At 40.9% G+C, this 27,678-nt stretch overlaps 2 protein-coding genes across 5 annotated transcripts in view; one reads left to right on the plus strand and one right to left on the minus strand.

Annotated features, from left to right (window-relative positions):
- The window catches only part of LOC134219229 (A disintegrin and metalloproteinase with thrombospondin motifs 1), a 740,918-nt gene extending 718,436 nt beyond the window's left edge, over positions 1-22,482 (plus strand). For all 4 annotated transcript variants that reach the window (XM_062697927.1, XM_062697929.1, XM_062697930.1 and 1 more), the window contains 6 exons: positions 7,387-7,530; positions 7,664-7,879; positions 8,218-8,376; positions 8,514-8,808; positions 8,861-9,210; positions 17,850-22,482. In XM_062697927.1, the coding sequence (XP_062553911.1) occupies positions 7,387-7,530; positions 7,664-7,879; positions 8,218-8,376; positions 8,514-8,808; positions 8,861-9,210; positions 17,850-17,948 (1,263 nt within the window). In that variant the 3' untranslated portion in view covers positions 17,949-22,482. The remainder of the gene's footprint in view (positions 1-7,386; positions 7,531-7,663; positions 7,880-8,217; positions 8,377-8,513; positions 8,809-8,860; positions 9,211-17,849) is intronic.
- LOC134219232 (uncharacterized) overlaps positions 17,449-27,678 on the minus strand; it is a 98,182-nt gene continuing 87,952 nt past the window's right edge. Inside the window, exon 5 of the mRNA XM_062697934.1 lies at positions 17,449-17,473. The gene's annotated coding sequence lies outside the window, so the exon portion shown is untranslated. The remainder of the gene's footprint in view (positions 17,474-27,678) is intronic.

Here is a 27,678-nt window from a genome sequence, read left to right on the forward strand (position 1 = left end):
CCATGTATCTGAAACAGAGACCCATTCTCACCCCCATTTGACCCATTGTCACCTTCGACGACGGTAATAATGTTCCGTGCAAATTCCGTTCAAATTGGGGAAAATTTCTTGGAAAATTTAAAACAATTTTCGGTATAAAGAAGTATAAAATTTCATAAGATTGGAAAAACAGGTATGACGCGTCGATTCAAGATATTTCAACAAAATTCCAAGAATGATATCTCAAAAATATTTATTTAATCCAATGATTTGTAGAAATTTCTCTCACATTCTTGCGAAAATTTGAGTACCTACCGATTGCCATGTGGATTTAGCTAGCCTTGCGAGAAAAAACTGCAGAATTCCCAATCCGGTCCAGAGATGGCGAGTTCGATTTCTCAGCTCCATGGGCATATGGCCGGCACAGATAAGTATTTAAGTATAAACTGTGGAAATGCTGATAAAAACACTAATAAAAGTTGAAACGCAGGCCAAGTTCCAGTTGAAATGTAGAGCCATTTAATAAAAAGAAGAAGTTGATTCCAAAAGTGCAATAATGTTTCTCAGTATTTTTTTTTATTTAGTGGGCACTCTGTGTTCGACGACCGCTACTGTGCCGAGATCTACTGTGGTATTCTCGTCGCTTAGAATCCACACAGAATCTATTTTTAGATTACCTATTGTCCATATCATCGTCCGTTCGTTCGTCCATATCGTGAGTCCATGTAGATGCTTTGTTCCGTTTGCCATGTATCGAGTCCGGTGGAGGTATGTCTCCGAAAAGAGGATCAGTTTGTCAGTCGCCGTCAGGTAGCTGTGCTGGTCAGACGCGTTCCCCATTACGCCGTACTGCTGCTGCACTTCTGGCGATTGACGAGAGGTTGATGGGGGGGCTGGGAATCGAACCCATGACCATCCGCTTATAAAGCGGACGTGTAGCCGATTAAGCCACGGGACCCCCCTTATGTTTCTCAGTATGTAGCAACAAATTTGTTGTACCACGCGTCTCCATCTGTTCGTTGAAAATGAGCCATACATACACTGTCCTCTGTGGTCTGTATTACAGACTCCGTAAGACCCTTGTTTCCTTGAAAACAATTTTTGCGAATATATATCAGAGAATTATTTTGAGCTTTGGAATGTGGAATGGAATGTTTTTACTTGTAATAAGAGGGTTCTTTCTAAAATTACTTAACACTTAATTTGGTGATTTTGGACCCCCACACTCCCCCTCGTAACACTTTTTGTATGGAAGGTTTAATTTTGTTTGTCTTGAGAGTCTTGGCTTTGCATTTAGAATATGCAAACGATTTCAGCGGATTCAAGAAATAGAACAACCTCCGCTTTGAAAAAATATAAATCATAATTAGATGGTTCCGGAATACTTACCAGTTAATGAATGAACGACAATCACCAGTTGACTTTTAAAATCTTGAACACCATTTGCGGCTTAGAAGCATCCCGATATTTTGAAAACTTTTCGATCTCGTTATTTCTGTTTGTTTCTTTAGATATTGTCTAATATATCAAGAAAATTTATTCATCAATTCATTGTAATTCATGCAAACCTTTATTACCCCAATGCCACTTGCGTAGTCTTGTTTCATAATGTGTATCATATTCTAAAGAAATAGCAATGTTAGTGTTCGCACTAGATGTGTATCGATATTAGCATAGCATAGCATAGCATATGTGATTGTACAAATCGTGGGTGGCTAAAAAATGCTCAATTGAGCAATCTACTGTATATTGTCGCAAATTGGTTCTTAGGAATGGATACCTGGACACGTCCTTACAATCACGGAAGGACAGGAAGGAATGTTAGTTCAACATCTACTAGTGAAGATGCAGGGAACTCATACTACCTTCATAGATGTCTCGGGAAGGAAAATTTGTGTTAGTGGGTAAGGTGAATAATAGGGAGCTCTATTCGACAATATAGAGCGTTTGTCAATAACAGTATATGCTGAAAAAATAATAAAATATATTCATCAATTTACTTACGAACCGTCCAAAGGAGGACAAAGTAACCTGGATTTTACAAATGTTTCGCATTATTTACAAAACACGCACACTTATTCACCGAACATTATAATCAGAACCAAAAACTCGGATTTTACGAATGCTCTAAATCCTACCTGAAACACGTCCGATCACGCACCAATTGTTTACTCACTCGGCCGCGCGAACTATCTGCTTACTGAGCAGAAACACGACAAAACAAGCACTGACTAGAGATGTCGCAAATTAATCGATTACTTCTATTAATCGATTCATCGTTGTGATAATCGATTAATGTTGAATCGATTATTACCCAACGATTAATCGATTCAATAATCGAGAGGAATCGTGAGTAATCGATTAGTTACTAATCGATTAATCAGAATTTTACGACATCATAAGGATGTCGAAAATTAATTCATTATTTCTATTAATCGATTCATCGTTGTGATAATCGATTAATTTTGAATCGATTACTATAAAATGATTAATCGATTCAATAATCGACAAGAATCAAGAGTAATCGATTAGTAACCAATCGATTAATCGGGATTTTACGACATCTCTAGCACTGACGGCCGCGCAATGCAGAACACAATATTTTGACAAATCGCGGGATCGTTCTGCCGTCCGAAACAAGAGCCAACACGCACTGAACTAATTAACTTTATTACCGGCCGCGCAATGCGAAACACAAAATTTCGGCAAATCGCGCAATCGTTCGGCCGTCCGAAACAAGAGCCAACACGCACTGAACTTATTAACTTTATTACCAGCCGCGGAATGCAAAACACAAAATTTCGGCAAATCGCGCGATCGTTCGGCCGTCCGAAACAAGAGCCAACACGCACTGAACTGATTAACTTTATTACCGGCCACGCAATCTGTTCGCACAAGATGTGTATCGATATTCAGCAGATATTATAACCAATTCACAGTGAACGGGAAGATGGCAGCTGCAGTGCTCAATAGCCGCTCACGAATGTTTTTGGAAAAAAGGTCTTCAGACATAGGATCAGTATTTAAAAAATTATATTCAAAAGATTGGAGGAAAGATTACTATCCGTCCTGAAAGGGTTGAGGGAATTTTCTGAAATAAACAATATCTAGGCTTTTTTAGTGGAATGTCTTCACGTCTGCTTCGAGACTATTCCATTTAATTCCACTACTTCGTTATCTATACAGGCACGCATTCCAACTCCAGCAGTAAGGCCGTGTTCAGTGTCTCGTAGAAGAGCGCAAGACATGTCAAATACGAGACACTGAAAACGGCCTTACTGTTAGGGTCTTACTTATCTACTATTGGGGTCGCGTTGGTTACGCGTCTGTGTGGATAACACAGTGGTGGAATTAATTAGAATAAGACTTACTTGGGGTCTGTCTCGTTTGGAGAATTAAACTCAAATTAAACTTAAAAGTTTCAGTTCAATAATTATCAAACAACCCTGCTCGTAGAGCAAGATTACTTTTGACAGATATCGAATCATTTGTGAACTATGTCTTATTGGTATTGCTGGGTAGCACCAGCCATTCTTATTGCCGGGTGAATTTTTGATTTTCGAGCTGTCACTTTAAGGTTTAATTCTCCAAATGAGGCAGAGCCTTAGTGCTCGCCTTACGATAATTGAGAAACTAAATATTTTTGCTGCTGCAGTTGAACAGTGAACATGTATAAGAAGGGGAACATTGAACAAGCTATTTTAATCTCCTGATCAACATATAGGGACACGGCAGGTATTTCCGTCCATCGTCATAGGGGCTAAAACCAACGAAAGCAACGTACATTTGCTAGAACTCCACTATAGCAGAACGTTTCTCCTGAGCTTACGATTTGGTACGTATGAGTTTTACAAAAAAGCGTCTCTTTTATTGGTTTTCGAGACTATGACGAACGGACGAAAATACCTGCCGTGTCCCTACTTCAACGATCCACGATCAATCCTTACCATCAATATTCAATCAAGAAAATACAAATTACAAGGAGTTGAAGTTTTGAATCACTTGTGATTGTCGCGGTTCGGCTTTTAAACTAAACATTTAAGGCTCCCCCAGACCTAAGCGATTTCATCGGCGCGACGGCGACAACTCGTCGCCGCGACTCTATTGTTGCGTCGCTGCAGGCAATGTTCAATTGACGCTTCCATACCAACGGCGACAGAATCACGTCGCTTGTGTTTGGAGGAACCTTCAATGAGTTATGACGAAACCCAAAAAGCAGCGCTGCAAGCAAATCAGATTTTGATATTTGAATCGCGAAATTCTGATCAAGGCAGGGTTCATTTAGCTAGTTGTCAATTATTTTCTATCGTATAATGGACACATCAGAACCAGTAACCAGTCGTTATGATATATTTTAATTTTGTTTACCCAAACGCTTCAAATTTTCCGCTGAATGCAACTAAAATGCTCTTCATTTGTAATTCATAGTGCAAGCTTTTAACTTACATAATATGCTACAGAAAATTTCAATGGTTTATTAACATCTTCGCTTGTAATCCCACACAAATAATCAAAAATTATATAACAGGAGAGATAGAGCAATACGAAAGCTTTGGGTTGTTTTCAAAAGAGCGATATTGACTTAAGGATGATCCTCAAGGAATCCAATTTTCAAAGTATACCAAAGAAGTACCATTCGATACGGAAGCAACGCACAACTGTCATTTTTATTGTTTCAGCTTTGTTGCGTCGCAGATTGCGTGGAATAATAAAAATGACAGTTGTGCGTTGCTTCCGTATTGAGTGGTGTGCCCTTGAAAACGCGAATTTGAATTCCGTGAGGAATGTCCTTAAAGCGATTTCTTGCTGTGAACAAACCATTTCGTTGAGCTGATGTGACTTGTAGATATATTAGACCTTATTCTATTTACTGATGACACCAGCCGTCCGGAAATAATTCCATTTCAGCAAAAAATCACCGTTTTACAATTCAAGGTTAAAATACAATGTCGCCTTAAGCAATCCAAAATATTCAATGAATATATTTTTAAAACAATTTATTACCTGTGACTCTTTCATTTCAATCATATCAATAACACGAAACGATATTCGAAATCATGCATTAAAACAATAGTCATTCATATTAAACAACACCTTCGATCCAAATTTACAATTGGCAGTTCATAGTTTTTGCATTCCTATCCGTTTTTTTTGGTTTCAAAAAAATAGTAGCTAAATCAAGGAAAAGTGGCTTAATTAGTAATTTGTAATGGTGCGATTGATTTTGGTATGAGGAAAAGACTTTATACACGATTATTATAAATAAAAATTTAAAAATATTGCGCAGTCAAAATTCATTCATTCATATAAAGTCATCCACAGCCCTTACGCCCGCTACAAAATTAAAAAAAAAACAAATCGTGCAAAAGACACAAAAAAACTAGGAGTTGAGATTACTCTTTCAATATTATCACACACAATGAGTTTGCTGAATTTCGCGATAAAATCAATGCATCGGAAATTATCAGTGTAGGAATAATGATATTTTCTGAAGATTTGATCTATATGGGTCTCCAGTGGCCTTGCGAGCAAAGGCGTAGGATTGCCAATCCGGAGATGGCGAGTTCGATTCTCGGTCCGGTCTAGGATGTTTTCGGGTTAGAAACTTTCTCGTCACCCTGGGCATATTTATTTATTTATTTATTATCAGACTAAGGCCGGAGTGGCCTGTGCTGCACATAAAAGTCTTCTCCATTCAGCTCGGTCCATGGCTGCACTTCGCCAACCACGCAGTCGGCGGAGGGTCCGCAAATCGTCCTCCACCTGATCCATCCACCTTGCCCGTTGTGCACCTCGCCTTCTTGTTCCCGTCGGATCATTGTCGAGAACCATTTTCACCGGATTACTGTCCGACATTCTGGCTACGTGCCCGGCCTACCGCAGTCTTCCGATTTTCGCGGTGTGAACGATGGATGGTTCTCCCAACAACTGATGCAACTCGTGGTTCATTCGCCTCCTCCACTACCTTCCGCCATCTGCACCCCACCATAGATGATACGCAACACTTTCCTTTCAAAAACTCCCAGAGCGCGTTGGTCCTCCACGAGCATCATCCAGGTCTCGTGTCCGTAGAGAACTACCGGTCTTATAAGCGTTTTGTAGATAGTCAGTTTGGTACGGCGGCGAACTCTATTCGAACGGAGCGTCTTGCGGAGTCCAAAGTACGTGCGATTTCCAGCCACTATTCGCCTCCGAATTTCTCTGCTGGTACCGTTATCGGGCATAGTATATCCATTGTACTTGCCACACAACATACATACTCATGCAATGGCGGGCATAGAAAAGCTTTCAATTATTTAATAACTAAGAAAATGCTTATAGAATACTAAGTTGAAAAGCAGACAAAGTTCCAGTTGGAATATAGAGCCATCGAAGAAGAAGAAGATCTATATGCATGTACAGTGTACACTCAGTAAACTGTTATGGGTCAGCTCTGTAGGGTTTATTTGACTAATCAAAATTATGTTTCCAACCAGTTCGTTCATTTGACAGGCTCAGTCGTATGTGATACATTACGGAGTCACGATTCTGAAGTATGATATTACATTTTACAGTTGATATCAACTTATCAATAACAATAAGTAGGGGAGAAAAATAGACCAAAATACTCGTGTCGGGTCAAGGTTAGAAAAAAGCTAATTTCAGGATGAACGAGGTAAGGATTTAGGTTTAGGTTATTTTAGCTGCTCATTCCGGCGTATGTCATTAATACGGCTATAGAACGGGTTTATTTTGTAGAGATATGCGTTTAAGGTCACTCCTGACGGAATCCAAGATTGAAGGTGCTCGCGTTTTCGGGGGCACACCACTCGATACGGAAGCAACGCACAACTGTCATTTTATTACTTTATGCATGCTGCGACGCAGCAAAGCTAAATCAACAAAAATGACAGTTGTGCGCCGCCTCTGAATCGAGTGGTGTGCCCCCGAAAACGCGAGCACTTTTAATCTTGGATTCCGTCAGGAGTGACCTTAATATAAAGAATAATTATTGCACATAAGTCATGAAAATGAAGCCTTGATTCAAGGTTTTGTCTCTTAGCCACTCTCTAAGAACTACGGTAGGATGCGTGCTTAACTGGTTTCATCAATCAGAATGCCTCGATAGAACTCGTTCACCCAAAATTTTCAAATTATTTTCCGAACAGCTCTGCTGTTAACATTTCGGTGAACTCTTTGATTTCTTTCAAGCGTGTTGATCTTACACCATTCAAAATCAATGTTTGATTGTATCTATTATCAAAAACGAACTGCAGTATACAGTATCCCTCAATCATATCAACAATCGCATCATTCGTAAGCAAATTACAAGTCAATTATTCATGTTATGCATGGTGTGCAATACAGTAAACTATAGCTTGGAATCGCGATTCCTAAGACTCTTCTTTTGTTTTTCTCTCGTTCTAGTGCAATGACGATTGCAAGCGCTATCGTAAAATGCAATGCATAGACCATCGTGGAAATCCCAATAACGAATGCCCTTTGAACGAGAAACTGCCAGAAGTGGAATCGTGTTGTGAATTCAAATGGAGGATTGCTAACTGGAAGCCTGTAACTATCCCTGAATACCTTAACTTTCCAATTCCCTACCGAATTCATCTAAACCTGCACCTGTTAACCGCTTTGAACATTTTTTGTCCTTTTCTCTCTCGGCAAATGTCGTCGTTTTTGCTGCTTGTTTTAGTGTAATGTGACGTGCGGTGGTGGCGACGGCTATCGAGTCGGTGAACGTGTATGTATGCGTCTATTCAAGAAGTCTAAAGAGAACCCGCGTCCGGTCAAAACCGGCCGTAAAGTCGATGCCAAGCTATGTGCCAACGCAAAGATGCCATCGGCAGAGAAGTTAGTTCGCAAATGTAAACCTTGCCAGTTTCGGTGGGAGGTATCTGATTGGTCAAAGGTGGGCTTGTTTTATTATTTTGCAAAGTCAATATTTACACATAGCTAAGGCACCATGTTCTACTAGCAGTATCCTAATTCTATTGTATTTCTATTTCTTTCCCATATGCCACATTGTAATACGCCAAATCACAACCATTCACAACGATCCTTACCATCCACTTCATCTGTTTACCCACGTATGATCCTTGTGTATATGTCGGTCATTCAACGTCCATCACATACTCGCCTACCATACTGCGCACTGACGATGCCTGCTGATGCATATTGCTGCTCCTGCTGCTGCTGTTGCTGATAACAACTGCCACAAAATCCTGAACTCAAAAACTCACGATACAGTGTTCGGTTGGCTGCGGAGCTGGATTGGCGACGCGCAATGTTACCTGTAGCAATGGGCGAAACACTGCGAATGTTTGCAATTTCAAACACAAACCAAGCAATGTGAAGCCTTGTGAAACGCACAGCTCCTGTAGCTGGAACACCGGACGATGGAATAGAGTAGGTGCAACCATTAACGGAAACACTGTTTAAGGATACTACCCACTTCAAATGGATTCTTTTTTTTTGTGTCTACATACAATTTTACTTTATCAACGTGGAATCTAATAATGTTTATATTCTCGTGAATATTGCAGTGCAAGTGCGATGGATTCCAACGACGAAATGTTAAGTGTTACGATGAACTGACGAAAACAGAATCGAATCGCTGTCCTCAGCCACGACCTAGCAGTAAACGAAAGTGTCACCCAGCACCGGACTGTAGACCAAAGTACAGTAAACTGGTAAGTTACTCCTGTCACGACATCCAGCGAAACCGACGAACGCGGCTTGATGGAGAGTACACTTTAACCGTCAAAGGGCAATCGGTAAGCATCTACTGCCACAACATGTCATCGATTGCGCCGACCGAATATCTCACGTTACAATCAGGTAAGCTTGTGCACTGTCGGAGAGGATGGTTATAAATAAGATTTTTTCTTAGGACTTGTCGAAAACTATGCCATCTACAACAATAAACGAGCGGAGATAGCCGGAGTCTGTCGACCGTCCTCTGCGGATCGAGTGGACGACAGCATAGACTACGGCGCAACACACTATCGCAAAATTCGGCTAAATATTCACACCCTGCAGGTGATAGTAGACGACACCCGGTTTACGGACCGATCCGGGAAACCCCAGGCATTCGGATCAGCTGGGGATTGCTACAGCAATACCGGAACGTGTCCTCAAGGAGATTTTTCAATTAATTTGGAAAACACTCCCTTCCGGATACGACCTCGCACCCAGTGGGAAACCAAAGGGGTCAATGCGGTGCTAAATTTCCTTATACGGGTAAGTTAGGTTCTACTGGCACGCATCTCACAATCACTTTTGTTGATCTTAAAGTTTGAGCCCGAATTACCGCTGAAAACTACACAACAACAAACAATATGAAGATTGCACTGCAGCAATTTTCGTAATATTTGGAGAATCATTACTTCTCGCAAATTGTCGGTTGTCTGTTCTCTTTGCTGAAGGAAGTTTTTAATACTACCCGAAGACCTTTTTAATTTCCACAGTGCTTCTCAGCGCTATTTGTACCTACTGATCCCTGTTACGATTTTTGCTTGAACCCGTGCCTTCGTTTTACGTTATTTACGGACCCGTTTGCGAAAATATAATTCCGACAAGCGGAGGAAATCCTTCAAAGACACCGGTCCGAAAAAAAACCCTTTTAGAAGACCACATCTCCACGCTCAGCAATGAGCATTAACAAAAACAAGAGGAAGGGGGATCTCTGAATTCTCCACTTCCTTCTAAGAAACAAGGTTTCAAGACCGTTCTGCCAAAGCGCGGATAATTCAGATATGGAGATATACCTTCTGGAGATTTCAGAGATTCCTTCTAACTTTAACATTGGAAATAATTCTTCTCCTATCGAACTGAGCAATCAGTTCGAATTGATTCATGACGAAATTGAGCAAATCGAATCTACCTCTAGCCCAGGTAAGTCACTTTATGCGAAGAAGCAAAGGATTCCGCCAATTGTGGTAGCTGTTGCCGAGTTGTCTGGCTTTCTGTATGAGATTTTGAGTAACCGTCAGGGGATCATGACTTCATTTCAGATTGCCAGGAAGGGTGACTGCTGTGTTTCGTCGGGATCCTTTGACGATCGCAAATGTCTTCTTCAGTATTTAACTGAGAAGCGGCATAAATTTTTCACGTACGCCTGGGCGATTGTCCAAAGTCGTCTTGAAAGGTCTACCCAGTGATGATAAATCACTGGATGAGATTAAAATCGAAATATCTCAATTACTTGGATTTGCACCAGTCCAAATAATTAGGATAAAAAAAAAGTCTCTGGTACATCTCAGAGGGGTCTTTCTCAATAATTTTATTTGAATCACTTTACCAAAAGTTTGGAAAAGGCCTGTATTATGTCCCATGTCCGTGTTACATTTCCGCAGGCCTGGAGGAAATTTCCAAAACCCTACTCAGTGCCGTAAGTGCCAAAAGTAAGGTCATGGAACTAAACATTGCCACATGGATGCTAAATGCATGATTTGTGGTGGGACCTCTCACGCCAAGGACGCTTGTCCTGTGAGGGAAGATTCCAATGAATCACAAATCCAATTTCTGGGAACGCCCTTCACGCAATAAAGTTTTGAATTCCCGTGCAAAATTGATGACGGGAAATTCTAATAGGATCTCAGATTAGCCGATGAATGATTGTCATACCCATCCTTCAACGGAAAATAACTGTCCTACTGACGATTCAGGTAGCATGTCTACTTCCGGTTTTGATTTTCTAACTGAACAATTGCATCACATGATTGATGCAATGTTCAAAGCAAATACAATGTTTTTAATGGATCCAAATAATTTTTTGAAAACTTTTAATTGGAATGCCCGCTCTTTAAAGGGTAAGGAATACCCAGAATATAGGCAATTAGCTTTGATTGTCATGAAATAAAGGAAGCCGACAGGAATCTGACTTAGGTCCAGATCAAGGCTGAAGCGAGCAGCCGATCAGGGTACATACACTGATGATACTGGTCGTAAGACTACAGACAAACAGACGTAACACTAGAGAAATTGCCATCGACCATGACTTCAACGATCAATTTAAATTTGATTGATTGTGCGTTTCACAACTAGAGGCGTTAGGGTCGTATTCCTTCGAGTTTGACATTTCACTCCAGCTCCTTCTGGTGACAATGTTATACGGAACATTGTTTCGTGTAACATGCTCTCAAGATGGTGGTGGAGAAGGTGGGCGACGGATTTTCATAAACATGTTCAAGTTGTTACGTCTGTTTGTCTGTTGTAAGACTATCATACGATTCTCTTTTGAAATTTCGCCACACGATAATGTATTGATTTTTGTACGATTCACTAATGGAATGCATTTCATACGACAATCTTATGAAAAATTTCAAGTTCGTTTAAAAAAGTGTAACCTGGTTTCGATCCATGGACGTCGTGATTAGGAGGCGTATGATCACACCACACGTCCACCGACGCTTCGAGGAATCGTCTTGTTGGATATCCAATAAAAAGATATATTTGACCGAAATATGATCTTAAGATTTTCATAGTTCAATTCTTATGAAACATTCTCATAAGTTTTGTCGTATGAAAATCTTACGACCAGTATCCTCAGTATAGCTTTCCCATCGTCAACGCGCCAGCCTTGTTGATCCAGCACGTAGCCTAAATATTGCAAGCTTTTCCGGCAAAAGGCTGATTTCTCGGCATTAATTGTCAGACCAGCGCTTTTTAGCCTTCTAGTGATCTTTAGGAGTAGCTCCAGGTGCTCTTGGAAGGTTTCTGTTGCCAATATTAGATCGTCCAAGTAAACAAATGCTTTCGGCTCTAGGTCGATGAACAGATGATTCATAACACGCGAGAGGGCCTGACTGGCTGCGGATAGTCCACGATACCACTGTGAATTAGTAATGCCCTCGTTGCGGAATGGTGAACGCTGTCTTCTGTTTTGATTATTCCTTAAGGGGTCGATTGAGGATAGGAATTTCAATCCGCTAAAGTTGTTAACGATTGACGCTATCTGAGGGATAGGATATTTCACCGTGGCATTATTCCAAGGGCTACAAACTGCTTCTTCTATCACTCCCAGGTCAAGCATTCTGTCCACTTTTTATTCTAGTCATCCAGAACGAATTTGGACATGGGATAGTATTTCTGTTTAAACGGTGGTGCGGTACCAGTGTCTATCTTATGGCAGTACAGGTTGATTCTACCCAACCGACACTGGTTTGCGAAGTTATGAAATCTAGGATTGCTGCTTGTATCTGATCTTGCTCTCCTCGCGTTAATGTCCCTATTACTTAATTGTCCTATTGCTGGTAGTGATTCCAAATATCTTTGGTTTGATGCGAAACTTCGGCCAAAAATCTATTCCAAGGATTCATAAAGGTGGCATAGATTCAATAAATAGCAAGGGCAGAGTTACAACTTTATTATTATAGGCAGGCAACGCCTAATAATATACCCTTTGTCGTCAACAGTGCTTGTTACTGACAAACGCACCACGCAACAAGCCTGTATCAGAACCCAAACATAATATGACAAGAATCATTTGCCTTGCATGCTCTGATGTTTCCAAGAATACGATGCTAATTTTGTAATCATAGTTAGATTATCGAATATTGGAAATATTCAGAAACTATGATAGCAAAAAAACGAAAATTACTGTAGAGATAATGCAAATGGGGGCAGCAGGGACTATGTCCAAGGGCTTGACGATCCCTCCCCAGGCCATCTGCGAGTTGTGGCGCCTGCCTAGGATGTGGTGGGGTTTGACAGTGGGCCCTGTTAAACCTCTATAAAAAGCTGCATGAATCCGCAAGTAGGCTCCGCCAAAGCGACCGTGTGCCGCTCAAAGCGCACAAGCCCAAGTCCTGGTGTTAGGTGGGACGCTAAACAGCCCTGACACGACGGCCCTCCGACGAGACAGGAGGTTTGCGCAGGCCCAATAAGCCACCTTTAAAAACAACTATTAAGAACGACATAGAAGATAATACGACTCGATACAATCGGCAATGACCTAGGCGACGAATAAAGGATCACGATTGGAAGCTTGGAACATGGAATTGCAAGTCGCTAGGCTTCGCAGGTTGCGACAGGATAATCTACGATGAATTACATCCCCGCAACTTTGATGTCGTAGCGCTGCAGGAAATCTGCTGGACAGGACAGAAAGTGTGGACAGGACCAAAGCTGTGGCACCACCAACGAGCTGGGAACCGGCTTCATAGTGCTGGGAAAGATGCGCCAACGCGTGATTGGGTGGTAGCCAATCAACGCAAGGATGTGCAAGCTGAGGATAAAAGGCCGTTTCTTCAACTCATCATTCAGCATCATCAACGTGCACTGCCCACACGAAGGGAGATCCGACGACGAGAAAGAATCGTTCTATGCGCAGCTGGAGCAGACATACGATGGATACCCACTGCGGGACGTCAAAATCGTCATCGGTGACATGAACGCACAGGTAGGAAGGGAGGAAATGTATAGACCGGTCATCGGACCGGATAGTCTACATACCGTATCGAACGACAACGGCCAACGATGCATAAACTTTGCAGCCTCCCGCGGAATGGTAGTCCGAAGCACTTTCTTCCCCCACAAGAATATCCACAAGGCCACATGGAAATCACCTAATCAAGTAACGGAAAACCAAATCGACCACGTTCTAATCGACGGTAAATTCTTCTCCGACATCACGAACGTACGCACTTACCGCAGTGCGAATATTGAATCCGACCACTACCTCGTTGCAGTATGCCTGCGCTCAAAACTCTCGACGGTGATCAACACGCGTCGGAGTCGTCCGCCGCGGCTAAACATTGGGCGGCTACAAGACGGTAGGCTAGCCCAAGACTACGCGCAGCAGCTGGAAGTGGCACTCCCAACGGAAGAGCAGCTAGGCGCAGCATCTCTTGAAGATGGCTGGAGAGATATTCTATCCGCCATTGGAAGCACCGCAACCGCTGCACTAGGCACGGTGGCTCCGGATCAGAGAAACGACTGGTATGACGGCGAATGTGAGCAGTTAGTTGAGGAGAAAATGCAGCATGGGCGAGATTGCTGCAACACCGCACGAGGGCGAACGAGGCACGATACAAACGGGCGCGGAACAGACAAAACTCGATTTTCCGGAGGAAAAAGCGCCAGCAGGAAGATCGAGACCGTGAAGAGGAGGAACTGTACCGCGTTAATAACGCACGAAAGTTCTATGAGAAGTTGAACCGTTCACGTAATGGCCACGTGCCACAGCCCGATATGTGTAAGGACATAAACGGGAACCTTCTTACAAACGAGCGTGAGGTGATTCAAAGGTGGCGGCAGCACTACGAAGAGCCCCTGAATGGCGATATGGCAGACAACGGTGGCGGTATGGTAATGAACCTAGGAGCACGCGCGCAGGACATGCGACTTCCGGCTCCGAATATCCAGGAAATCCAGGAGAAGATCGGCCGGCTGAAAAACAACAAAGCCCCTGGAGTTGACCAACTACCAGGAGAGCTGTTTAAACACGGTGGTGAGGCACTGGCTAGAGCGCTGCACTGGGTGATTACCAAGGTTTGGGAGGATGAGGTTCTGCCGCAGGAGTGGATGGAAGGTGTCGTGTGTCCCATCTACAAAAAGGGCGATAAGCTGGATTGTAACAACCACCGCGCAATCACATTGCTGAACGCCGCCTACAAGGTACTCTCCCAAATATGCCGCCGACTAACACCAATTGCAAGAGAGTTCGTGGGGCAGTACCAGGCGGGATTTATGGGTGAACGCTCTACCACAGACCAGGTGTTCGCCATACGTCAGGTATTGCAGAAATGCCGCGAATACAACGTGCCCACACATCATCTATTTATCGACTTCAAAGCCGCATATGATACAATCGATCGGGACCAACTATGGCAGCTAATGCTCGAAAACGGATTTCCGGATAAACTGATACGGTTGATCAAGGCGGGTGATGTGCGTAGTTTGAGTTTCAGGGGCATTCTCGAGTCCCTTCGAAACGCGTAGTTACGGCAAGGTGATAGTCTTTCGTGTCTGCTATTCAACATCGCTTTTGAGGAAGTAATACGAAGGGCAGGGATTGACACGAGTGGTACGATTTTCACGAAGTCCGTCCAGTTATTTGGTTTCGCCGACGACATTGATATCATGGCACGTAACTTTGAGAGGATGGAGGAAGCCTACATCAGACTGTAAAGCGAAGCTAAACGGATTGGACTAGTCATCAATACGTCGAAGACGAAGTACATGATAGGAAGAGGCTCAAGAGAGGTCAATGTAAGCCACCCACCACGAGTTTCTATCGGTGGTGACGAAATCGAGGTGGTTGAAGAATTCGTGTACTTGGGCTCACTGGTGACCGCCGATAACGATACCAGCAGAGAAATTCGGAGGCGCATAGTGGCTGGAAATCGCACGTACTTTGGACTCCGTAAGACGCTCCGATCGAATAGAGTTCGCCGCCGTACCAAACTGACTATCTACAAAACGCTTATAAGACCGGTAGTTCTCTACGGGCACGAGACCTAGACGATGCTCGTGAAGGACCAACGTGCACTGGGAGTTTTTGAAAGGAAAGTGTTGCGTACCATCTATGGTGGGGTGCAGATGGCGGACGGTACGTGGAGGAGGCGAATGAACCACGAGTTGCATCAGCTGTTGGGAGAACCATCCATCGTTCACACCGCGAAATTCGGAAGACTGCGGTGGGCCGGGCACGTAGCCAGAATGTCGGACAGTAATCCGGTGAAAATGGTTCTCTACAATGATCCGACGGGAACAAGAAGGCGAGGTGCACAGCGGGCAAGGTGGATCGATCAGGTGGAGGACGATTTGCGGACCCTCCGCAGACTGCGTGGTTGGCGAAGTGCAGCCATGGACCGAGCTGAATGGAGAAGACTTTTATGTGCAGCACAGGCCACTCCGGCCTTAGTCTGATAATAAAAAAATAATGCAAAATAACGGGATGAAAAGTCAGCAACAAAATTGTCTTCTTTTTTGTTGCTGACAAAACTTTTCGGATCTTTGTCATTATTATCTCCGACAAAAACCAAGCTTTGTAGTTGGTTCTCTTTTGTCGCTTGTTTCGCGTGCGCATCCAAGAAAAAAATATTCCCTGATTATAGGCGATTGGCACGTGGGAGAAAAACGAGACTTTGTGTGGCGAGTTGTCCACCGTCTTCACTTCCCCTTCAACCGGAAATTTTGGAAGTCCCAGTTCGTCTACTATTTAGGCCAGAGATCCTCCTATAAGACTGCAGGTTGCGCCGCTGTCCAACAGACCTCGTAATTTTCTTCCTAGGATTCTAATAGCTGCGTATGATTGATAATCGTTATTTTCTGTGTCAATTATGATAGAATCTGCCTTACAAAAAGCTGGAATATTACGTAGCAAAGGAAAGATCCCACCACCTTTACTGTGCGTTCTCCCAGTTTCGGTTTTCCGAAAACGGAAGTTCGTTCTGTGTGTCTATCTGTCTCCAGCGTAAGATGCAGGCTTTACAGTTGCGCGTTGTGCATCCTTTCTTCTCACAGCTGTAGCAAAACAAGTAGCGTTTTGGATTAGGACATCTGAAATAAGTGTGTCCAGTGTTTTCACATTACCAGCATACTGCCACTATTGGAGTCTCCCGTGTTATATTCCTACCCGACTGGTTCACTGAGGTGTCGGACGCCAATATTCCGCTCCAATTATTCTGCCCCCGAATGGCACTTACCTCTTTTTTCGTTCCGATAAGCAATGTCCTGTTGAAACGCTTCTCTTCCCCTTATGCTCACCAGATCCAATTTTTCTTCGACCTCTTGATTATGTTCTACCATGTTGACCCGGACTGAGACGTACGCTTGCCGACTTAATGGAGGCCTTCCACTGTTCCATCTATTGATTACGGGTTGGTAAAGTGTTGAATTCTCATGCCGGATTACTAGGACTCGTGTTATTGGAACTCGCCCCCTTGTGCATAAGAACAGAAACTTCGAAATCTTTGCATACTGCCATACGACTTCACGGATACTCGCCGATCGGGAGGCCGAAGCAATTGGAGAGAAGTCCGTGTCCGTGTTCTCTGACTCTGATATTTCTGGTTCCACTATTTCGAACGCCACTACTAGGTCTCTGTAGAACCTTGTTAATGATTCATTTGGACCTTGCAATCGTTAGTACAGGTTCTGCTTCACAATCTCCGAGTAGTTCAAGTAAGAAGTCTTGTTTGATTTCCGCTTTGAAGATGTCCCAAGTTGTAACGATTAGAGCGCATGTACCACTGAAGTGCTCTTCCTTTCAATAGATGTTTGATTGAGCGAAGCAATGTTTGCTCATCCATGCCTTCGGTGACAGCATAGGTGTTCACTTGGTTCAGAAATTCACCTAACTTAACGATGTTACATTCTCCTGAGTACTCGAATGGCCACTTATATACCGGTTGCAGAAATCTGTTACTATTTGTCTGTTGAGAATTAATCCTCGGTGTGTTGGATCTATTAGGCGTTCCCCGGAAATTTTGTTGGTCATATTCCTGATGATGTACAGCTTTTACGGAGTCGCGTTGATTGTATGGAACCCAGTATCCTGAAATCGGGCCAAAGGTGTAATTAGGGACTTTCCCGCTGTGGAGGTGCTGGGGAATTGAATGATATTCCATCGTTATTAGCTGGTTATGGAACAAATTCTCGCAAGGGCAGCTGTTGTATAATTGGTAATACGTCGTATACCTAATGAAATAGTGTGGCTTCAAGTCCCATCGGCAGCCGAATTTTTTTTGTAATATCTCATAAAAAACACCTTAAATGGCAAACTTAACTATGTGTATCAAAATTGAACATCTTTTCCAAAAAAATAAAAATCTGACTTTCCTCACAAGTCATTAATCAAGAAAAATGCATCTCTTAGAGTTACCATCTTGATGCGCGATCCATTACTAACTTTCTTCTTTTCTCTTTCCCAGCTGGAAGCGCCGTACAAAAAAGTTCGAGCACGTTGCGGCGGATATTGCGGCACCTGTTCAGTGTCCCGAAGCACAGGCCTGTTCCTAGAGTTGGTGTAGAAGTCTTCTGGCAATTTTCCTACTCTCACATATTGATAGGGCTGAGCTAGGCCGCTCCGGAGCGGTTGATACATTGCAAATAAGACATCAATGCCGTAGACCTTCGTCTCTTTTTTCAAAGTATTTAGATTTTATTTTTTTCCTGCATGTATACGATTCACGTGTGAGTGATTAGGTTTTCTTTTTCCTTATTTTACTAATTTTAGCCAATTCGATATCCCTCCCCTCGGATATGTGATCTTGATGCGATGGGCCATTAGCACTGAGATGGCAACCAAAGACATATCCTGTCGTGGTGGTATCACATGTTGACTATTTTGGTTTAGTGCCGCGTCACATATCTGGCATCGACGCACTGATTTTACGCATGTGATCCAACGGACATCGTGTCTTGGAGCCTTGAATGATAGTGCAGTCAGGCAGAGACCTGTTTCATCAGTGATAATGATGTGAGTTCTCTTCTTTTCGGCAATACTTTTCTGATGCGTTCCCTGTGACGCCGAGTCGTAGCCACGCTTACATTTAGCTAGCTAGGCATTTATTGAAAAACAATGTATTCAAGACATTCGTAGAGAATCGACTGCTGGAGTTTCGTTTTTTTTTTCAAAACTGTAGAAGTTGAAGAAGCTGTAGGCGTTTTTTTTTTCAAAGCTAGGAACGTGGTGCCAGTTTTATTTTGTTATGCCTCACTTCGAAGAGCAATAATAAAAAAATACCACACATTATAATGATGGTATATGAACAATCTTAAGACCGCCTTATTCTCGATAATGTTTACTAATAGCTAGGGAATAGGCGTGATGAAGCTTTTGCCACCGAGAAGTGAATCCTAAAGCCGACCTTGATTAGAACTTAATAGATAATCACCGTAATTAAACAACGATAAAGCTACTTGTTAGAGCAGTACAAAGTTATAGGCAACCTTGACAAAAAATGATAATAGCATAAACTAAACTCTTTAACAGTTTCCACTTTTACATGATATAGCTTACATTGAGTTTGTTGTAGAACTTTTTGTTGGGAGAGTTATTCTCCGATCACGATTTATAACATTGGGGTCGCTTTTAAGACGGTTTGTTGTTGGTTAATAATGGCCTTTGGATTAGTTAAAACAATGGGTTGATCCATTGAAAAAATATTTCAAAAAATCGATGAATTGGTTTCATTGCTTAACCCAAAGAATTGAAAAAAAATTCTCCTCAACAGGTCCTATACTTCACCGGGTACAATATGAATCAGTGATTCAATCATTCAGCATCTATAATTTAAATTATTATTCCAGTTTTTTTTAACTACCCGAACAGCAAACTTACTACTTACTAAATACTACTTACCAAGTTGCGATGCCTAATCACATACCTTATTAGGTGCGGTGCTTTATGCAAAGCGTGAATTGTGAATTTATGCGGGAGACTTTGCTTAAAAATGATAGTTAATTGCCCATCATCAGTACCTAAACGAGGTATTCAGTAGGATTAACCAAAAAACTCAATGAGACATAATGATTCTTACATTATAAAAGCGGGGGTCAGCGGCAAAGACTTCGTAGTTAAGCAATCTGTGGTTTTAGAGCTTTGCGACAATATACCAATATGGCGACAATATGCGACAATTCACCAATATATATGTGGGCTTCGTGGCTTTGCGGTTAGCGACCTCAGTCGTATAGACGTATGTGCTATGGAGTGTGGGTTCGATCCCTGCCCCGGTGAGTGGAAAACTTTTCATGATACGAAAAACTCTTTACTGGTCCATTGGGTGTTGTGTCCTGTCCGTTGACTCTTGACTGTCTTAATATAATGTATAGGTTGACAATAATAAATGTGATAATGCAAAGATTTTTTTTTAGCTACCATACAAACTGTATAAACTGTATCTGTATAAAAAATCTCATTTAGTTCAAACAAAGTTTTTTGTCACTTACAATCCTTCGCTTGTAACCCTCTCAACTATCAAAATATTTCCTTAGAATTTCACAATTTTAGTACTAACGAATTTAGTTTTCACAATGCTTTTCGTATAAAAATTTGGTACTCGCAGAATGTGCTTGAGTAATTATTTTTGGAATTTTACCTCTAATGCAGAAATTGTTTAACTTAGGGTAGAATGCAGTTATTGCTTGCTTGCATGGGTAAGTTGGGTAAGATGGAATCTGTGTGGGTACTCCATGATACAAAACTATCCAGACAAAATAATATCCTAAACATATGGTCTAAAGCATTGATGTTCTTATTTTCTACATGTAGGATGTAGTGCATTTGCATTTCAATGTTATACATAAACCGATTATCTGAGCTGCCACTTGACAATTAACAATTAAAGTAGGAAGTGCCACAACTAGTTACATGTACACAAATTTAGCTTATCTTAATGACAAGGTATTTAATTAAACTAAGAATAATTCCGATGTTAACGATTTTAAAATAGTTTTTCGGAATTCAAAAGATTTTGGAAAAGATTTTGTACTATATGAACCGGGCGCCATTAGCGCGTGTGGTCATGATCAAAAGATATTTTAGTTCCAAGATAAAGATTATCGTTGTCGTAACTGTCCGGAACATCTTTTGCTGGCGAGAATAGGGTGCTAAATGTCAATGAAGGAAAAATCCATACAATTTGACAGTTCTGTACCCAACACGTTTCGGACAGTCGTATATAGGGAACCGTAGCGACAATCTTTATTTTGTAACTAAAACATCTATTCATGATCCCAAAGGACCGAGCGGAAACAAACAAAACATGCAGAGATGCCAGCCGAATAGCAACTAAAGACTGACAGAGAAAGGAAAAAAAGGAAGAAAGTATGACAAGTATTTTGTTGCTGAGGCGACAGCAAACACTAACAGTATGAGTGACACGCAATATCTCTAATGCTCGGTCCCCGATCTGACTGTCTCTTTGTTCTGTTTTATCGAGCAAACTGAAACAGTGCGGCTGCCTTTGATATTATTATAAACGTAGGAACCAAGTCTCAACTAATCACCAACTATTCAGTGTGCTTCATTATATAAAGATAACGAACGCTTGCGATATTACGTAACAGATTAAATGTGTGCCTCAGACAACGAAACAATGATTTTAACAATTACTGCGATTTGCGAATTAAACACAAAAGTACAAATTTTCGGACACAGACGCCAATAGCGCCAAAAAAAATACTCACTCAATGCTGTTAAAAACAAACCAATCAAATAAGTATTACTGAATCGACAGTTTTTAGGTTAATGTAGACAAATTTTAAACGTGTTCCAAAAAGAATAAACGATCGAAGGAGATTCTCCGTCTAAAGCGAGCTATTTTGTTTAGAAACAAACCGGCACAACCAACAGTTCAAACGTCTCGTTCGTCATCCCTTTTCGTCAGATAACATTTATTATTTTTCCAAATGGAAAAACGCAAGCTTTCAAGAAGGAGCTTGAAATGTAGAGAATAAGAGCAACCACACCCTGCCACCTCGTCAACGTTGAATTGGAAATCAGATACGAAACTGCCATAACCTTAGATGTAGTAACCAAATGTCTAATTTAGTACTTTCCATTGTCCTATCAAGCATTTCTCGTTTGGATGAAGTGCCTTTATTTCGATGTATAGTAGAACCACCGTTTTTATTATTTCTGATGCAACCATTTAATATTAAATGTAGTAGAATAACAATATTTAGTTTGAGTAAAAGCTACATAGAAAGTATTATTCTACACAAGGGCCTGTTCACAAATTACGTATCGCTGTAGGGACAAAGCAAGTGATCAGTCAGAGCGTTACGGTTTTTCCATATCAAAATTGTTAGTAGGTAAGGTAGAGAAGCGTTATGTAATTTTTGAACAGACCTTAAATATCTCGCGCATTCGCATACCAATTTATTGGTACTGTATCACAAGCACAAACATCAAAGTCCATACTCTGAGGTTTAGCCTTCAGCAACTCGAAATCTATGTTTTCCCAAATCAACAAGTACGCTTACTCGTAGAAATCCGTTGAAAATAAAGAGTAAATAAAAATTCGACCAAAATTGAACCCTTTGGATGGATCACGAACAAAACAAATGGTTTCATGGAAGATGTTGATAAAGAGCAGAATAAAATTATTAGTTGAAGCTACAAATTATTTATTTATCGATTTTTTTTGTATTCTTTCGAAATAGAAAAACAAACCCTTATAATGTATAAGAAGAATTTGTACCAATAGAGGTGCTTTAATTATAATCACGTGTTATCTAATCAGTTCTCAGCCATATGATAGCAAGAAACAAGAACAACAAGGAAACAGCTTGTCGCCAGTCGAAAACGTACATTGTGTTGCAAAAGAGAAGATCTAATTGTGTAACACCCTAACTTAATTACTCAGTCCTCCAACCAAGTGAGCTGATCTTTTGTAGATAACTAGATTTATGCGGACATTTACCATGATAGTGACCAAGTAATTTGGTTGGAATGCGGCTGAGTATTAAACTTTGCCCAAATAAAACGCCTAACTACAAACGAAGCAAAATAGAAAAGGTAATATTTTTCTTGTAATAAAATCTATCGTTTTGAAATCCAGAATTTGCTTCTAGCGCAATCCGAAATTCCCACTAAACGTGAAACCAGCAATGATTCAGTTTAGCAAATTGCAGATTTTTCAACACTATTATAGATTAAATATCCTGGCTGTGCACAGCACATGTTTCGAAATGGACAAATTGATATGAAACTTGCGAAAAGAAATCCACGTGCCTTGGAGGGACTCGAACCCTCAACCTCCTACTCTCTAGATAGGCCAAGGTAAGACCACTTAAAGGTCACGTTTGCGGAAGAGCCATCAGAATCCGAGTACCAACTTCCACCGCGGTTAGCTCTTTTTGCAAATTGAATATCCTTCGGATTCTTGATTTACCCAATCGTCACATTTGCTTTACTGTTGCATATCCACAGTCAAGTTAGCCCAGCAACGGGTCGAGTGTGGATCAATCGCAGTTTCAGTTTTGTACTGCTCGATGTTATAAAAGTAAAAAAAAAAACCTTTACCTTGCAATGAGTTTGTCTGTTATCTGCGACACACAAACGCTTACAAATAAATTTGAAACTCAGTTTCATTCCAGTTTCAAAGACCTAAATACAACAAATCAGTCGAGCAAATTAGTTTCAAAATTTGCTCGAAAAATAAAACTATACGAACTGACAGTTTAAGTTTTAGTTTGATTTCCAAACACACTTTACCAAACCCAAACAGCATTCCGACCGGCCATAGCTCCAAAGTTGCTATAAAATAAGCTCATACTATTGGCAGGTGCTCTAAAGCATTACTTGGAACGGAAAGGAACGGAATAAATATTGTGGATGGCATAACGAAGCAAAGCTTTCAATGGCTGCGTTCCTATAGTGTATATGAGCTTTTGCATAACGTTATAACGCCGAAGTCAGTTATAAAGATAGAGGCAGAGCTTTCAATAATCGATCATTTTTTGGTGGAGTCGGCTTTTCTTCTTTGTCGGCCTATGTCACAATTTTATAGTCGGTGCCAGAGTTTAAAATATTCAACATCATGAAGCTACTTCAGTTCGATTATTGACATAATATCACATTACACTGGTGGACAAAAGTATGAAGACAAACTCGGTTTCCATACAAAATGGCCATGTTGCGAGGTCAATATCTTGATTCTTAGCGATTCGATTGGGCTGATTTTTTGCAAGCAGGCCTAAAATGACTTGCATGTTTATTCAATGGAAGTAACATTTATGCATATATTCTACTCATACGCATTTCTGTTGGAAATAATTATAAAGACAGGTCTGTCTGTAGTATGGAGCCCCATATAAAAAAAGTGGTGTCTTTATAATTATTCCCAGATTCGGTGGTCAAAATCATTAGATTTGTATACAATTCTCTCAACGATCGAAAGTTCAAGTGGAAAACAGGTGCCTAGTAAAATTTTAGCCAAATCGAATCGCTAAGAATCGAGATTTCGATTCTCAAAAATGATGAAAATGTATGAAAAACATGCTTGTCTTTTTTTTTCGGCGATATATTATTCAGATGAGCGTTGTGGAGCAAATTTTTTTTTTTCTGTCGGTCTAATACTTAGTTGAAAACCAGGCCAAGTTCCAGTTGAAATGTAGAGCTATAGAAGAAGAAGAAGAAGAAGAAGAAGAAGTCATACATATGACCTTCTACAGTACTGGGCACAAGCTCAAAAGGACAGAGTTGATAACAACCAGCATGATTACGTGCGACAGCCAGCATGCTTTAGCTCAGTTCCGGCGGTTCCAGGTGCGAATTTCAATGCGCTTAGAGAGCAAAAAAGAGAAAATGTCGATCCCCAAATTGGATTAACATCCGCGATTTTTGCAACAACATTCATGGGACCTGTCTGATGACTGATGTCTTGTCCACTGAAAACTGGCCCACTGAAACCAAAGGCTAAAGGTCTTCACTCTTCGCCAGGGATTGAAACCTAAAGAGAATGAATAAGTCTCTCACTCTCTCTCTGTATACATCTCCAATATGTAGCATACCGCGAGAGACTTGTTTCGCAAGCTGTCATCATAGAGAACTGATTCGGGAGGCTATACCCCATGATAAATTTCTTTTACAAAGCTCCAAATGCGAGAAGCACTGGCTCTGATGATGTATTTCAACTTGTATTACACAGCTGTTTAGTAACCAACACAAAATGAGCGAAAACAAAGCGAGAATCACCATTTTTCTATGGGGGTTGCCTATCCGATTTAATTTTTTCGTACTTATTTACAAGTTTGATAAATTTGTTATCACAGCGTGTTACGATTCGGAACAGTTTTTGCCTCTCTTTTATCGTTGTTCGTTATCTGCAAAGCGTTTTCCGCAAACCCTGGTCTCCGCACAATAGTTACGTTTGCGTACGTTATGACAGTACTTTTGTGTGGGAAAACTGTCAAAACATACGCAAACGTATCCTTTCTGCTTGGCTCGTAACTTCTAAACACAATTCGGCGTCCCGTCTCATAAGTTATAAATGAATCATTTGTTAGAGAAGCTGCATATATCCATTTTACACTATTTCGAGAAAACAACAAACAACTGTAGGGTCGTGCGTTCGAGAGTAGATGCATAAGTATTAGATTGCTAATGTCGCTCCTGTTCCCGTGACTAACATCTAGGTCACTTTGATCTGGCAGCCAAAGTACCGGTACTACAAGTGTCAAACCAATGTTGGTAATGAAACAAAACATGCACTACAACATTATGCATAACAAACCGACGAGTTAGGCATGTGGAAGCATATTTTGGCAAAATACTTTTAATGACTACAGCGCCACTAGCGTTCTAGTTCTTATGCTTCTACTGGTTCGAGTCCCATCGAAGGGAAAGTGGTTACCTCCAATACATTTTCCAAATCAATATCTTCCACATAATGCACATATTCACATATGAGTTTTCACAACATTGTAGGGGAGAATGGTCCAACATGCACCCCTGGGGCAAAATGACCTCACTCCTAAAATCACTCGTATAATCTGTTGTAGTACATTTATGAACGAATATTACCATTACAATTAATAATTAGTTATCCATCATTGAGCTCCATAGGAAAAATTTAGCAAAATCCCTTCATATTCACTCAAATTTAACGATTTGCTATTCTTCCACCACATCCGTAAGATTGTAGTTCAATCCATTAAGAAAAAATAAACAACCACGCGTTCACCATAATTTTACATACAATTGAGTCATTTTAGACCACCATTCGGGCGTTTTGTCCCAGGCCTATTTTGAAAACATTTTTTAAATGCGTTAGAAAGTCATGAAAACCTTATTGTTTTGAATCGGAGATCATTGTGAAATGTAGCTGGGTTTGTATATTTTGCACCTATACGCGAAAACATCGAGAAAAAGCTTAAGGGGTGCATTTTGGACCGTTCTCCCCTAAACTAATGCCCAAGTCGGGTGGTTTAATCCCCGGAAATAGGCAATTATTGATTGAACAAAAAACTGTTTTTGAACAGATTGGCACCGATTCTTTCGATTTCTCGATACAGATCAATAGTTTTTGGCAAAACTCAACACCCTGGGGCACTTCCAGTGTTAAAACTGTAAGCAGTACTGCACAATTGCTCTTCAAAGCGCGTGGACATGTGTAGTTTCTCAAACTAACGAAAAAAAATTTCATACATTCATGAACATTTTTTTTCGTATTTTTTGCCAGAATACGTATTTTTGGACGAGGATTCATAATATATGAAAACCTCTTTTTTTCCAAAAATGTTACATATGCAGTTTCTCAAACAAACTGCTCAAATGTAGTATATAATGGCCATAACTTTTTAGCCCGTAGTCCGACCTGGTTAAGGAAAAGTACCTAAAAATATGAGTGTGTTTTTTGCGCACATACATAAGAAAATACACACGCATATAAAAACACAGGGACTTTCTTAGCCGTGCGGTAAGATGCGCGACTACGAAGCAATGTGAAGGTGGTATTCGATTCCAGCTCGTGGGCATAAAAATATCATCGTGTTAGCCTCATGCAGGGACTGAACTTATCATTTCATTATCATTTAGTATTCAGCAAATAACTCATTCCAGAGATGGAACTCCGGAAAGTGTTGTATGGCGGACATCTAGCTCTTTTTCCCCTCTACAACTTTGTCTAAGGGTACATTGCTCTATGTCTAATATTTACTGCGGGAAACGCTAGTGTTACTTAATATACTAAATGATAATAAGTGTTATTATCATTTAGTATTTTAAATGATACTAGCGTTTTACGCTGTAAATATTAGACATAGAGCAATGTACCCTTAGACAAAGTTGTAGAGGGGAAATAGCGCCAGAAGTCCGCCATACAACACTTTTCGGAATTCCGCCTCTGAAATGAGTTATTGGCTGAATACTAAATGATAATGAAATGATAAGTTCAATCCCTGGCCTCATGACATACGAATGCAAAAATAGTAATTTGGCTTAATAACTGTGGAAGTACTCAATGACAGGGTGTCCATTCAAAATAGATTATCAGATTCCCGGGTTTTTTCCCGGTTTGAGAAACTGGTACTAAAATATCATATTGGCGGATCTAAGCAAGAAATTAGCCAATTTTTATGATTGTTTCATCAGAGCAGTGGCGTAGCCACGGGGGTGGTTTTGGATATAAACCACAAAGAAACTTGTGTGTAAGTAGTGGATTGGGCGATCAAAAATTTACGACAAACAGCTCAAAGGAAATAAAATAGATATAAGAGCTAATCAAATCATAAAACACCGACATGGTTTACAAATAATAGGTACTTAGCTTAGAAAACGATCGAAACTTTATCTTCGGTAATTTAGCATTAGCATTAGCATTATTACGGTGTAATTCGTAGATTGGACACTAGTGATACTCATGTTTTACTTTTGAGATCCTCATCTAGAATGCTGTCAGAAATCAAGAAGGAGAGTAGTCCTTGATTCCAGTCTTAAACAAAAATAACAAAAGCATGAGGATTACTACTCCTGGCCACGCCCATCTTTACCGTAACTAGGGAGAGGAAGGAAGTGTTGATGTAGTACAGTGTTGACTCGATTTTGTCACTCCCCGATTTTGTCTACCCCCGATTTTGTCTGCCCCCGATTTTATCACGTTTTCGACCCGATTTTGTCATTCTTTTTAGATTTGTAAATAATACCACAAACAACATTGATTTTCATGAAATAACTTTCACCGCCTGTAGTTTATTACGACTTCTGAGTGCCTGGGAAATATTATGTAAGCAATTTCGACAAGAAATAAC

The sequence above is a fragment of the Armigeres subalbatus genome, chromosome 3 (genome assembly GCF_024139115.2).
Source record: "Armigeres subalbatus isolate Guangzhou_Male chromosome 3, GZ_Asu_2, whole genome shotgun sequence".
Classification (NCBI taxonomy): Eukaryota; Metazoa; Arthropoda; class Insecta; order Diptera; family Culicidae; genus Armigeres; species Armigeres subalbatus.